The 15893-nt window shown below is 39.5% G+C and overlaps 1 protein-coding gene across 14 annotated transcripts in view; it reads left to right on the forward strand.

Moving 5' to 3' along the window:
- MICAL3 (microtubule associated monooxygenase, calponin and LIM domain containing 3) overlaps positions 1-15893 on the forward strand; it is a 163761-nt gene that overhangs the window by 45449 nt on the left and 102419 nt on the right. For all 14 annotated transcript variants that reach the window (XM_065645013.1, XM_065645046.1, XM_065645037.1 and 11 more), the window contains exons 2-4: positions 7529-7904; positions 13967-14174; positions 15703-15819. In XM_065645013.1, the coding sequence (XP_065501085.1) occupies positions 7641-7904; positions 13967-14174; positions 15703-15819 (589 nt within the window). In that variant the 5' untranslated portion in view covers positions 7529-7640. The remainder of the gene's footprint in view (positions 1-7528; positions 7905-13966; positions 14175-15702; positions 15820-15893) is intronic.

Genomic DNA, 15893 nt, shown 5'->3' on the forward strand with positions numbered 1-15893 from the left:
CTGTTTTCTAACTCCCTTCGATGAAGTGCCTGCCTCTTTTCCACACCCATAAAAGCTGAGAGTTGGAAGCAGCACAAATAAAACTTGCTTCCTCATGTACATTTTTAATGTCTGTAACTGGAATATTGGTTCTTTGTTTTGTGAGAGTCTGGTATTGGAGTTACAAGTCCAGGCAGCCATCTGCCTTGATTAGAATAAATGCTGGCATGGATGACCACTCTTTGAGTTTGCTTCTGAGGTGTTAAGATGTTTCTCTGCATGATCCATATGAAGGTGGCTTTGGTAAGTTAAGCCTAGTTTGAACCCCATGATTCTATGTGACCAAGTAATCTTTGACCTGTGTAAGACAGAATTAGGTAATAAAAGGGAGAACTGAAGTATGTAAGTGGAGAAAAGTGCATATAATAGAAGGCAAGCACATGCTACATTAGATGCTAGACCTATTCACTTTTCAGGTATCATGAACTGTCTTATGGGCTCTTTAAAGAATGGTAATTTTTTCCCTTTTGTCACTTGCTGATCATGTGATTGTATCTGTCTCTTTGTCCCTGTTGGTTATCTTCCCTGCATTAACTTTTGTGATAGTTGCAGTCTGTATTTTGGCAGCAGGTTCTTACAGGTAAAAGGCTTCACTTACATAAATTTTAAAAAATGTGTTCATGTGAGTTTCATTATGTTCTTTTAGGAGATTTCACCTTTTTCCTTCTTTTTTTTTTTTCCCCTTAATATAAATAAGGAAACAGTTTGTTTCCTTCCTCTCTGCAGCAATTTTGAATATATTTGAAGAATTAATACATCTACTCACCAAACAACCCTGATTTCTTCAGCCATTCCTTGTAGGTCATGTTTTCTGGACCTGGCACTATTTTCATTTTTCTGTGGCTAGACAACATGTTTCAAAGTGCAGCGCCAAAAACTGGATGCTGTATTGCATTTGAAATCTTCCCAGCACCAAGCAGAATTACTTCACGTGTCTAACACATGACACCCTCGTTTATATGTCCCAGTTTGACATATGCCCTTTTTGCAATTTGTTTTCTCACTGTTTTGTTGAATGGCTTAATGGCTTGGGGTGATAAGTATGCTGGCAGAACCTGAAGGCCTCAGAGGGCTTGGCTCACTGGGCTGCAGAGGTCATTATTGTGTGTTTGTAGCTTCCAGTGTTCGTTCTGCTCAAAATTTCTAATTGGGTCAGAACAACACTCTTGCTCTCCAATGTTCGGTAAAGCCTTTCTGAAAACATCCTTTTCTTGTGGCATAGCATGTAGTCTCAGAAAGATTAATCTAACCGTGTCCTGTATGATGTCAAAAGCTGGTATGTCTTGCTGTGCAAAGGTGACTGACTTGTTTTATCCCCATTTGAAGTACTAAAAAGAAAGTTTTCTGAAAGCGTTGCTCCATGTTCTATCTTCTTGCCCTGTTAAGTGGTAGAGTCAGAAGCCTCCGTGTGCTTCAGCCTGGAAGTGAAATCACCGTCACCTGCATGAAGTGATTGTACACTTACCTTAGAGATGGGATGTGTGTTGCTCATCAGAAAATACCCATGGTCTGACTGTGTACAGGTGTGGGGTATGGTCTTTACGAGGTATGTTTATAGACTAAGGACTTTCTATATTGAAACACCCGAATTTGTGTTTTGAGGACTTGTGTTTTCTCAGGAGGATTTGTGGGAGATGCATGGGTTTCACTACCCAGATAACAAATGGAGCCTTTGCTGTCGTATCTCATTGGGTTTTGGGAGGCCCGTAAAGGGAAGTGTTACTCATGCGACTTGCTGCGTTAATGGCCATGCTCCAAAAAGTTTGTTGTGAGAGTTGCGATTCTAGTAGGATATAGGACTTTTTACCATTGGAATAAAAGCACTTTTACTTCTTTGAGGAGTAGATTGTGTTTTGCTGTACATGTAGGGTACAGTGTGGTTCTTTACAGCACGATGACAGATCCAAGATGTAAAGAATGTCCCCAGCTTCCCAAACACGCAGCTAGTGAGTTTGTGCTAGGCGAGAAGGGATCACTGAATTGGTTACTGGTTGCCCAATGTGAAGATTTAGGGATCTCCCTAGTAAATGGCTGTGTCAGGCATTTACGCTAGTAGTTCTTGTTGAAGCTTGTCTTACAATATGACAGCTATCCAGATGGTCTGCTATTCCCTTTTCATTTTACAAGGGGGCAGCTACCTATTCCTGAGTATAATTTCCTTTTTTCCTTCCAAATAAGAGAAATGCTCTGTTTCTTGGTCTCTGTGTTGATGTTCATTCAGTGTAGGGACTCTACTGTGATCAAAGAGTTGTGTATGACAGAGCAGCAGAATTGTGTGTTTGTTGAATTAATATTAATAAAAGTTTTTATTTTGTAGGTCTAATGTTTTCATTACTCATGTTGTAGCACTTAAGAAATGTTTAGTAATAAACAATGTACTCATTTTTCTTCAGTACCTTGATATGAATTTGGGAACCAAAATATCATCTGTAACTGCTTCTGTAGTTGTATGTTTCCATGTTCTTGGATATAATTTGCATTTCAAATCATTACTGGATTGAGTTTTTATTTATGTGAGAATTATATGCACTGTGTGTGTATGTGCTTTGATCTCCTCCCTAAGAATGGGTTCTTGTATTTGCAACCAAGTTCATATTTGGTCTCTCTTTCTTCCACTTTTGTCCTAGGATGGGAAGGAGGGTAGACAGGAAAGAGGTCTTTTGAGAGTCTTTCAAGACCCGAAAGACTCACTTCTGTATGGTGGACAGAAGCTCACCAAATCAGGTTTGATAAGTGTATTAAAACACAAACATCTTTTTGCCAGCATATTTTGTTGCGTGTTGAATATTATGAATGGCTGCAGATCTAAATACCATCTTAAAACATACTGTGGACAATTCTGGCATTCCTTTTTCCCATCTAGTATAAAAGGGAAGCTGCAAACAATGGCAACCACGCCTTTGTCCTCCAGCTTTCCCATTCTTTGTCTGCATAATATGGAGCTAAAATAATTGCCAGTTTTTGCATTAGCTTTTCTTGTCAAAATTGTCCTCTTTTTTGCCATCTGTTCCACAGTCTTACTGCTGACCTAAAGCTGGAGTTTTTGATACCAGTGATCACTTAGAAGGTCATGAACATATTGTAGCAAGGTCCATTTCTTTAGTTTTAGCTAAAATTAAAATAAATCAGATGCTGGAAATGAAAAAAGAGCTTTTTCATTTGTTGGAATAAAGACTTTTTTTAGTGTGGTTTCCTAAAGAAGAGAGGTTTACGGGCCTGAGCCGTTTGTCCATCTGCTTTTCAGTTCATCCTTAATAACTTTTCAGCAATTTCATCCAGATTTGAAGGGGAATCAAAATCTCAAAGGTAATTGATTTCCTACAAGAAAACTAGAGCCTGGGTGGAGAGAGACAAAAATAGGCCTCCCCACTGTCTGCAGCATAAGCTTAAAAGTAATCTGTGCTTAGGCTTTTGCTAGCCAACTTGCAAGTGTGTACTGGCTGCCTTAGTGCTGCAGTAATCTCAGAGTTTCCAGAGCATGTTACCAAGTCTCGCTTAGGCAGAAGCTGAGGGGCCATGAAAGGGAGACGAGGGCACAGGGAATGTTGCTGCGAAACTGGAAATTTTAGGGAAGGGATGGAATCAATGGAAACTGGGGCTATTTGAGCTATCAGTATTTTTGTGATTGATGGACCAACTTGCTTTCAGATTCCATATGGTACTGCATTTAGTTGATCTCTGACTTCTCAGAGATTTGACTGTCAATGATGCATCTGTGGTGTTTGGCTGACTGGGAAATAACCAGAATATGACATTTACACTGTGCTCAGAGAAACTCAGCATTCTGAAGCGGAGCTGGGTAGTTACTGTGGCAAATGTTTTATTCATTCAAAATGCTGTTTTAAATTAGACAGAAAAATCTGCGAATTTAGATGGAATCAAGTCAATAGTTTCCACCTGAAAAAAATGGAGAAGAATGCTGGAAAATATATTCCCATAATATTTTTTTTTTCCAGGCTTAAGTCATTAGTTGAATGAGCACTTTTAACAAAAACAGGGTGGAAAATGTAGTGGAGATGATTCCTATAACAGATGTTTATTTACCTGGGATATAGGAGCCATGCATTTGTAACACTTTCTGCAGGAACTTGAATTTGTACAGCCAAATTCAGTCTGTGTATCATTTGCAAAATCTCTTCCTATCTCTTGCACTTGACAGAAGTAGGGCACTGGACTTTCTTTCTTATATGTGCATGGGGTAAAATATTCATACTCCTGCATCTGTGGTGGCTGTGGAAAGGAACCACCACCTGGAATTATTCGTTGGTTTCTTTTGTCCCGGGCAAGCACTGGAGATCCTGAGCGTACTTGCAGGCATGAGTCAGTAACAACCTCATGCTATTGTTGTAAATAGCAACATGAACACTGTTCTTGCATGCGTTTTTCCACGGGCTTTGTCTTTCTCTTCCAACGCTTCAGCCAAGGAATTTACAGAGCTTCTGAGTCAGCAATCAGCTGCCTCGAGACAAAACATGCAGGATACTGCAGACTTGCAGAATAGCCAACAAGGCACACAAATACCCTGGAAACCTGGCAAATAATTCTTGCCTGCCCTTGCTTTGCCTCCTGTAATTTCCATGTGCTGCGACGTGTTGCTCGTGGGTTCCAAGGGCTTTGGGTGTTTACATCAAGAGTGCAGAGTTCTGGGAAGTGACTAATAGCGGTGACTGAAGCCTCCGTTTTTGACCTGTGGGCATAACTGACTTCACAGCCTGCATGAAATGGGATGTTGGCAGAACTACCATGTTAACGTGCTGCTCAAGTTGTGTTGCGTAAAATGACCTGCTTTTGCAGGTTTGTCTCCTGGCTTGGCAAACCTTGAACACGAAGCAGTAAGTTCCTAGAATGAAAGTAGGTTGGACTTTAACTTTGGGATCTCTCTGAGCAATGCAGACCCAGTGTTGCTTCACTCTTTTGGTGAAAGAGTACAATATAAACAAGAATAAGAAATGGAACCTATGTTGTCCTTACATGAGGATGTATCAGTAATGGACTGTGGACTAACAGACTTTAATTGCCACTTCACTGAATTTAGGTCATATGACTTCTACTACTTTTTCTTAGGAAGTATCTATCAGTCATCAGAAGCACTGGTGTAAAGTGAGTGTTTAGGCGGTAGAATGGGGTGCAAGAGGTGGGGGAAACAACACAAAATAGTATTCAGCTTGCAACGCTGTGCTGATTAATGAGGCATATGACTTTAGACAGTAGGTATTTTATTGTATCTTTATTACACAGATACACTGAAATTACTCCATCATCGTAAGAGGTTATTTGTTGGAGTTCTATAACATTCTTCTTGAGAACAGAACAGGAGGCACAGGCTTAAAGCATGATGTCTTAGACCTCTCCGATGGTGCAGTGGTTACGCTGAGATGCAAGCCTGGAGCACATTTCCAGCTTCATTACAGTGAAGTTAAGATTAAAAATAAGGAAAGCCATTAGTTCCATCCTGCTTAGTGAGCGATACTGATATGGATGTGGCATCAGTATCAGCTGGTTAGAAAAACAGCTTCATTTGTATTGAGTCCTCCGAGGCAGTTGTCCTAATAAAGTCAGAATCACATTCTCTCGTGTAACCCATTGTTGTTCTCTGGCTTCTGTAGGAAACTTTATTTTTATTTTTAATAATAAACAGTTTGTGGCTGTATGTAAAGGTTTCCAGGTCTCCTTTGCCATTTCTAAATGTAAGCAATAAATATCGTGTTAGGGTGAAATGCAGGAGTACCCACATAAGCTGCTGCAGAGCTGTCATGCAGGAGGGGAAGAGACATGAGCTGTAATGTTTGACTTGGCTTCCTGTCTGCTGGAAGCAGGAAAAGAGCTGATGAGAATCTAAAAGGTTTTATCCAAGTCCACATATTTCCTTTTTTACCTTAATACCCTTTGCAAAAAAACCACAGGACAAACAGCATCTCAGAAATGTTTTCACTTCCGTAGTTCCCGTATATGTTCCCATGTTGCCCTCCTATCTGAAGACAAACAGAGCTATTCTTTCTTAGAGAGCAATCTTTTATATGTATGTACTTATTGTTATGTATAAAAAGGAGATTTATTATACATAAAGAGAGGAGGAGAGAAAATATTTGTTCTTTAAACAAAATCTGCTATTTGTGATCCAAACAATTCATTCTGTAGGTCTGCAGATTACTTCTGAGGAATGCCAGGAAAGCATAAAATGTCCTGAGTTGGAAGGGGCCCACAAGGATCATCGAGTCCAACTCCTGTCCCTGCAAAGGACAACCCCACAGTTCACACCATGTGTCTGAGGGCTTGTCCAGTCTCTGCTTGAACACTGTCAGGCTTGGGGCCGTGACACCTCCCTGGGGAGCCTGTTCCAGTGCTCCACCACCCTCTGAGGGAAGAACCTTTTCCTAATGTCCAACCTAAGCCTCCCCTGGCACATCTTCCTGCCATTCCCTTGGGTTCTGTCCTTGGTCACCAGAGAGAAGAGATCAGCGCCTGCCCCTCCTCCTCCCCTTGTGAGGATGCTGTAGCCGCCATGAGGTCTCCCTTCAGTCTCCTCTTCTCCAGCAACTAAGGGTAGCAGACCTCCTATTACCATATCAGTTCTCTTGAGGACCCCAGCTACTACCTAAAAATATTTAGGGACCTGCATATAAGAAAAATTGAAAACCACAGAAGAGAGGAACTGGTATGAGAATCCCACAAGGGTAGCACACCAGCCACGTTTCACTCTTACATTGCTTAGTAACTGGGAGAGGAATATATGTTTAGACTCTAGGTAAGGAAAATGTTTATGTTGCTTGATGCAACTCAGGCATTTTTTTTCAATCTTGACTTCTTTTCATAAGCATTTGATTGCTATTAGCACATTTAACTTCTTTCTAGGATTGCAATAGCCATCGTTGAGTTTGTTATGTCACTGTACAAAAGCTGTGTTTGCAAGGACTCTGACAGAGATACTAGCTTGTACTATGCCATCCTCTTTCCTCTTCCCTGTTTGTCATGAGCAAAGACACGTGTCTGTTTTGAATGAAAGAACCCAAACTTATTTTACTGGTTGAATAGCAACTCCTAAAGTACTTTGTGGTAGTAGTACTTTGAAGATGAGCACAAAACCGTTGCTGTGGTGTTAACACAGTGATGTGATTACACATTAGTAAGTCAATCTTTTGTTTTAAAACCTCTGCCTACTTCCGAACATCACATAACATCTGCCAGCTTACTTGTAACTTCTCTGCTGTTCATGTGAAATGAGTTATGTTAAAACTTCCGAGGGACTGTCTCAGGTAAAGTATTTTGTGATTTAACGGAGGTGAGATGTCCCACTGCCTGCAGTAGGACTCCATGAGCTTTGGAATGCTCTTCTTCAAGTCAGCTTGGGCAGGACTTGTCAGGATATTGATCAGTTGACTCATTTTGTACTGAGAATCTGGGCTCTCAGTTCAGCAGGCCGAGATGAAATTTTGGGAATGAAAAAAAAAAAAAGCAAGCTTAGTTACATTTTCTTCTTTTTGTTTTATAGGTTAACAATGCTGATAAGCCAGAGGTGAAAGTGGCTCAGCAGAGCAACATCAGGAAATCTGGCAGACTGGAAGAGAACAGCTGCCCCCCAGGGCAGCTGCAAAGTGTGAAGCATGGAGGAAAGTAAGAATGAGAAGGTGAACCAGGCTCATGTTCTCTTCGACAGATTTGTCCAGGCTTCAACCTGCAAGGGGACTCTCAAGGCTTTCCAAGAGCTCTGTGACTACCTAGAACTAAAGCCCAAGGACTATCGTTCTTTCTATCACAAACTCAAGTCCAAGCTCAATTATTGGAAAGCCAAAGCCTTGTGGGCCAAATTGGATAAAAGAGGCAGCCATAAGGACTATAAGAAGGGGAAAGCATGCGCCAACACGAAGGTAAGGAAAATTATTTTCTCCAAGAGATGTATTCAAAGGAGTCAACACAACTATTACCCAGTGTGTCTCTGGAATACACAATAAAAATATCTAGATGTAGAAAGATGTTTGCGCGGTGTCAATATAAGCTCAGGAAAGGTTCAGGAAGGTTCTCGCACATATTATTAATAAGATAGTCACAATTTGTTAGCATTTGTCTCTCAGTCAAAAATTGTGTTTGCTACTACCAAATTTGACTGCCTACCTGCACAGGGGAAGCTAAATGGAAATCCTTGGGAATTGCCAGAATATTTGTAATTTATTCAGAGGAAGCAGCCTGCAAATTTCTGTGGCTTATGCTTTTGTGGCATCAATACTATTAGGTGGAACTGAGTTAGAAAATCTTCATTGGTAAACCTTTAATCTTGGCAGGCGCCTTTTTTTTTTTTCCCATTTTTTTACTAGACAGCTAACAGGAACATGACATTTTGTGTTGGAGTCTAGATGCAAAATATGTATGTTTGGAATTTTCTAATTTTAATTTGAAAATTCTCATTACTCAGTCAAGGAAAGCGAACTTTCCTGCCAATTTGGTAAAATATTCAATTTACCATTATTTAGAAAGTAAACACTTGTATTCTGTGTTTAGAGCTAAAAAACCCCCTAAAAATCCTGTGGAAACTCATACTGGTTCCTTTTAAAAGGGTGGTATGTCTGGTATTTACTGCAGGAATTCCTGCTGTTACACACATCTCCCAGATTTTTTTGCCTGAATTATTATGAGATGGTATTTATGTGCTGCACCTTGTTGGACTGTACAGTATGAGCTTATTTATTTGTTTTGTTGTTACTGAAAGCAGTTCTTTATATCATTCTTCCAAATGTGAATGGAATAGGCTATTTTTGCAAATAATCATACACTCTTCCTTTTTTAAAAAAAGGAATTTGTTCAGGACAATAGATACTTTTATTTCCCCTGAATATCCAGCTTTTGGGAGAAGGAAAGATCTTAATTAATAGGAGGAATTAATGACTAATTCCTCAGTAGAGAGCTGAGAGGGAAATATATGCTCTTCAGGATATGTTAGTCATTTCATATTTGTCAAATCAAGTTTGATTCCTTACTAGATATTAGAAAGTTATGCTATTTTCTTGACTGTTTATTCTATTTCAATTTCCAATGGCCATTTTCATATGGATGGTGGCATTTATAATTAATTACTACAATAACACTTGGAAAAATTACTAATAGACCAAGATCTGCTTGCCCTAGGTCTTGTAAAAATAATGCTTCCTCATAAAGTTTGGAATTGGTACGTCAGACTATAGGTCACAGGTGCATATAGGTTACCTTGGAAAACAATAAAACACTTGGGCAGTGTTGGTCATCATGGTGGGCAGTAGCATCAGCATAAGAGGGACTTACAAAAAGATAACTGCAGTGATTTTCGTGTATATTTAGGAATAAACCTTCCAAGCACTATGGACGTCATGGGCAAAAATTGAAAAGTGTTTTTCTGCTGCACCTTCCAGTCATTGAATGCAGGAATTGCTCTTATTTTGAATGAAACAGATGTGTAGAAGTGAAATAGGGTGTTAAAGGCTGTGAAATGTAGACAGGTGGCTTATGCTTTTTTGAGAAATAGAATGAGGAAGCTGTGAAAGAATGTAGAGGTATTGTGCCTTACTTGAAGTAATGGACTAAAAGAGTAATTTTGCATCTGGGCTCTGAATGTATCTTAGTCGACAAGACTGCATTTGTTAACACTGAAGAAAAGGTTGCTTAAGTAATAGAGATACAACCTGAAATAAGTGATTTAATGGAAGAATTAGTGTATGACTTGGACATTGCTTGGTTATGAGGATGTAAATAAATAGATCCAAGTGGCGGCTAACATCCAGCTATGAAAGACATTCGAAAATTGTGACACTGATCTAGAAGGGAGATTAGAGCTCCATTTTATCATGTTGGGCTTGAAGCTGACACCTCGACAGCCATGAGGAGATGTCAGAAAGATATATATTTTGGATTGGACAAAAGGTAGTCAACTCTGATTTGGAAAAAGTTCTGTGAATCTACAAGACTGAGAAGCTGATTGAACCAGTGCTTGCGAATGAGGTGATGCAAAGGCGAATTGTAGAGGAAGAAGAGAAAGCCAAACAGGCAAATCCCCGAGGAAGCACTGTGGGGAGCTGGTGGTGAGAGGAGTGGGAGAAATGAGGGAGATCCTTCATGTAATGCTCAGAAAGAATAGCCGGAGACATAGAGGAGTACTGAGTCTTAAAAAATATCAGAAAAGGGCATGCTTTGAAGAAATATGTGTAGCCAACTGTCTATAAAGCATCTATTCAAGTGCATACTGGGAGTGATGTTTGACTAAGAAGAGTTTGCTAGAGATTTTCTACAGTCCAAAAGCTTAGCATCTTTCATGCACCAAAGCCAAGCTGAAGAGAGCGTAGGGTGGAACTGGAGAAAGGGGGTCAAGAGAATGAGCAAAAGTGGCATGTGGTGATTTTGGAGATAAGATGTTAATGACATGAATGGAGAAGACTCGTGGGGTCGTGCATGACTCTTCCTCATTTAATGATGAGAGAGAAACCTCAGAATGTGCTGGTGGTGGTGTGAAGGACCAGACGGGTGGGAGGGGGGAAAGGTTGGGGTGGATGTGTCAGTGATCATGCTGAATTGGCCTCTACTAGAGGAAGCAGAGAGCTTATTGCATAGCTGCTCTCCTGTGTGCATGGCAAGGAGAAGAAGAAGAGCAAAGGAAAAGAGGAAGAGGAGTGGAGGCCAGCCAGTGAGTCATTTGCCTGTGCCTCCAAGAAGCTGTTGGTGAGATGCTATATAGAAACAGAAGTGAAAAGAGTGGATCCTGAATGAGTTGAAGGTGCCATGCACCCCACCCCGTCTCAATCCAGAAACATAAGACTCTGGATTTGGAATTCAAATCATTTTGAGTAGTGAAACCAGTTACTGAGAGGAAGTGAAGTTTAGTTTAAAAAAAAATATTTTTTTTGTTAGTATGTCTTAAAGAACATATGGCTATGATGATAAATTATTTTTGTATGCTGTACATATAAACGTCATGTTTTTAATGTAAAGAAATGATATATGTATGTATTATTATGTATTATATGTTTCTGTTAATTACTTGTTTCCTTCCCCTAATAGCATCTACCATTAAATATTTATGTAATTCATAATAGTTATGGTTATATCTTCAAAGTAGAGCCCTTCTGAGAACTGAATTATATCTGATTTGATGTTTCCTATCTCAGTTTTATATTCCTAATGTTTAATGTAACTTGCAATGCAACTTGAGAAATTGGGCAGGGATGAAGTACCATGACTGGAGTTGGGCGGTTAGTGCATCCCATGGCCAGCATTGACCAGAATTGAGATAATTTGGGCTCATGAAAGCAAGACTTCGATGTGCTGGGTTGTTCAAATGTAAATAGTTACAAATAGCGCTCTCTCTTCATTGGTTATACAGATAATACAGTATTCCAGTTTGCCTTTAATATTCCCTTACCAGAGTGTTGTTACTGAAAACTTGCTGTAATCTCTCTGAAAGATCTTGAGCAAGAGGCATTTCCAAGGGATGAGACAGCTTTAGAGTGCAGAGTTGCAGCAGTTGCTTGGAGTCTTTCTGGGGAAAGGGAACGAGGAGCAACAGTACTTGGCATCTCGTGTAGTTACTGCTGCCTGTGAGGGTATCAGAAGGCAGGCTTCTACGAGAGATCTGAAACTAGAAGAAACATTAGAGGTGGAAGGGGGAGCAGAAGAAAAGATGCTTAAAACTTGCTGCGTTTTATAACAGCATAATTTAATATTTTTGTGATGGTAAAAAAGTAGCACCTTTGACCGTGAGTTACTTCAGAGTATTGTATATTTTACATCCAGAGTATCTAGAGTCTTAAACCTAACCTAGATGTTGTTAATCACATCCTTGTTTGGGGGCAGGGGAGGAGGTTGTAGAGAAAAAAAAGTGGTTTTACATTTGTGACAAAATTACTGGTAGTTAATTTATAATTTGATTACACAGACCTGATTCTGAATAGTCTGATTATAGTATAATTCCTTTGCTGTTGTGTACAGCATCATATCTACTTTATATGGGAGAAGTTATCAAAGAATAAAAGTTATCCAGCTCAATGTGGTTTTGTTGCTTATTGAACGCAGTCTCTTTGAAACCTGTAGTTGTCATATGAGCAAATTATTACCTGTTTAATATGGTGCACTCAGCCTATTTTCTTACAAGTTTTAAAAAAGAAAAACTGAGTGATGTCTGAGATGTTCTTGCCCACAACTAAAACAATATTAAATTGGAAGAATATATTAGATGCTAATTCATTATTCTTTTTAATAAATGACAAGTTGAACACCAGTTCAGTGTACAAATCTATTTTATAATTGAATTGCTAATAGTTCAATGGTTGGACTTGCCTTTTCTCCCATATGCCTTCAGGTTCCTGAAGCTACTAAAGAAGCAGTGCTGTTATATTCATTGCTTCTCTTCCCTCTAGGCTTGGATCTCTGACCTCAGATTTATGTGACTTTTTGTCTTAAACAGTAGTCTTTCTTTGAATTTACTTGTCAGTTGTTATGTTGTCACTGCTGTAACTTGTACTTGTTCAAGCTTTATATTTGCATTTTCACATCATTTGCAGAATTTATGCCTTAGTGAATAACTGTTGAAGATGTGGTGATCTGTAAAAATTATCACATGGGGACAACCAAGGGACAATGAGCTTTGCGTTGGGTTAGGCTGTTTATCAGAAGTTTGGGTTCTGGTTAAGTTTTAGCATACTTAAGAATTACTCAAAGGGCTTTGTTGTCCAGCCGTAAGGGTATGTGAGGATCTGGAAAATACTCCCATGGCAGCAGCAGTCACCACTGTAGCAATATCTTTATTCTTGTGAGTCTGGCTTATATTCAGTAGAAATCAAAGTACAAAAATGATATGACAAAATGGACTGTGTACTACATTCCTGTAAATGCACGTACCCATGCCAGCTTTCTTTGTGAACCTCAGTTTCTATGGGTAGGAAGTGTCAACTGACTATCTTGTTTTTTTAATCTTAAAAGAAACAATCTTGTGGTATCATTTGTTTCTCTGAAAGTACTTCCAGCACTAGATATGCAAGTTTATTCTTGAGTTGTTTATTAGCCTTTGATACTGTTTGTGAATAGAGTGGAAAAGGTATGACATATGATATGACAAAGTTTTATTTGGAGAAAACGTATTTTGATAAAGCTTGCCTAGTCACACAAAGTTTGTATTTACATTGTGTTAACTTTCCTGAGGTTTCCTTTGCTGCAATAGTGGAAGCACCAGCATAGGCGTAAGATAGAGTGCTCTGACTTTACTACTGTCTGTTCTACTATAAATGATGATGTTTATAGAAATGTTAGCATTATTTGATCTCATACGATATTTCCATTGTACTATGTGGAGCAGTACTGGTGGAACTCATGCATGTGATTAAAATCAATTTCACTGGCAAAGTATTTAATATAAATACAGCGTTTCTAAAACCAGAACTGTCCTTAAGGAAAGAAAAAAAAAACCCACTGTACCATAACGATCAAGGTGAAAGACTCTTTCTTCATATTTGATCTGGAGATTTTGAGTGCTCTGGAGATTTGATATTTTAGAGTGCTCTGACTTTACTACTGTCTGTGCTACTCTAAATGATGATGTTTGTAGAAAAAAAATCAATAGATAGAATGAGGGAGGGAGAAGCCTTCAGAAATATTGCTGTTCTCCAGATGCTTATGTGTCTTGGAGAGTACACTTTGGCATCTCCTCTTAAAACAAGGGTTGCAAACAGGCAGCGTACTTGCCTGCTTCTCCAAACTTTTCAGTGCTCTGTGATACGCTTTGTTTTCAGGTTGCGGTTACTGCTTTAACCTATCAGTGGCAGAGCATGGCAGGTAACAATACGACCACCATCTGAAATTTCATCTTATGTTGCCAAGAGCACTTATTCCTAAGAGCCGGGAGATGCTTGGAAGCTGCAGTAAAAATATCTATTTCCTCCTAGGACTGTAAAATTACTCAGTGCTGGTTGTTTTGCAGTGTCTGATAATTGGGGCTGGACCCTGCGGCCTTCGTACAGCCATCGACCTGTCGTTCCTGGGAGCCAAGGTGGTGGTCATAGAGAAGAGGGATGCCTTTTCCCGCAACAACGTGCTGCATTTGTGGCCATTCACCATACACGACTTGAGGGGTCTGGGCGCCAAAAAGTTTTACGGCAAATTCTGTGCAGGATCCATAGACCATATCAGTAAGTACAGCTGCTGCTGGACACAGCACCTCTTGTTCTTCACAGGGGAAAGGTGGGTGAAGATATGGGGTAGCTCTTTAAAATTCGGCCTACACCAGTCACTGCTCTTGAGTCCATATGGTGCAATTCAACCTCACCTTTGCATAGCACATTTAGGGGTAGACCTACATAAGAAATGCATTGTTCTATGAGATTATCACACATACAATATGTATCTATCATCTGTTACACCTATTACTTTCCAAGGCATATCTTTTTCCTGCACTAAAAAGTGCATTTAAGGTTCAAAGCTTTTTTTTTTTTGATGGATAATTTTCCTGTTTTTACTGTTACATTCCTGCAGCTGCCACATTATTCTGTTTCTGTTGTGCATTGTAAGCAACTTTTAGAAAAAAATAATTACTGAATGCTCTTGAACATTCTTGTGAATTTTGATCTGGAAAAAGGAGAAACAATTTGGCTTCATTAATTTTTGGAAGAGTGGTGAAGATATTTGCAAGAACACTGTCAGCCTATGAATAAGTTTTGATTAGATAGAGTTTTACATATCAAAATTAGAGAATAATTTGGATGGTTCTCAAGTTCTGAGAAATCAGTCTCCTTTGAAAGCTGAAGGCTTTGGTGAGGCAGGAGTTACTATTTTGCAGATTTTCTTTTTTTCAAAAATTTACTGGACATGGCACAGCCAGATTATTTTGCCCACCAGTCTATGTTTTCCACTGGGCCTAAGTGGGAAGTATAATGGACACAAACATAGATAACATTTGGCTTCTTGTCCAAAAGCAAAAACTGTTTTTTGTTTTTGCGGGTTTTTTGTTTGCTAGTTTTTTGTTTTTCTTGGCAGTGAATGGTGAAACTGGAAGATCTTCGGAAATTCAGTCTTGCAGATTGCTTTTTCCCTTCCAATTTCTCATCATTTTAATTCTTCCAGTACTTTATGCATGTTAGCTTTTGTATCTCAGCACAGCTGAAATCTAGTGCTTATGTGGAGCACTTTTTCATTTCAGTATCTGAAATATGACAGTAAGTTGTCTTCCTTCAAATTAATAGGGGTTGCATGCTGTCATTTTCCTACCTGCTGCCCTCATTAACTGAAGAGGAAGGAGGTGGTGAGGAACTCACTGTGCCCAAAGGCGTTAGGATAAAGTTGCAGTTCAGTATTACACTGGGACTGATCAAATGGCCAGTTGCCATCTGTGACAAAAGTGCAGTCCTGCTTGTGCTCTCTTCCCTCCCTCTCTTGCAGTGCATGTTCTGGTTGTTGCCCTTGTTGCTGATTTGGGGACTGAAACATTAAAAAAAAAAAATTACTTTTTATTCTTTGAAAATGGCTGGGATTTCAGCTATATAGAAATTCCTCAGCACACCATCATATTGCACACCAGTGGCGCCTGGATGAAGTGCTGGGAACACAGTGGGAAAAAGAAGGTAGCAGCTGGCCTTTAAATCAGTTTGTCAGTAATGTCACACAGATATGTGCACTTGTGCTCTTTTTGTTTTATTTCTTTATTATCTGCTTTTTTTGTAGGTATCCGTCAGCTCCAGCTTATCCTTTTGAAGGTTGCCTTGATCTTGGGAATAGAGATCCATGTCAATGTGGAATTTCAGGGGCTTGTTTACCCTCCAGAAGATCAGGAGAATGAAAGCAAGTAGCATTGCAACGGGTAGTAGAGAAAGGGGAAGTTGTGGTAGGATACACAGACTCCTGCTCCTTAACCC

This window comes from Caloenas nicobarica, chromosome 1 (genome assembly GCF_036013445.1).
Source record: "Caloenas nicobarica isolate bCalNic1 chromosome 1, bCalNic1.hap1, whole genome shotgun sequence".
NCBI lineage: Eukaryota > Metazoa > Chordata > Aves > Columbiformes > Columbidae > Caloenas > Caloenas nicobarica.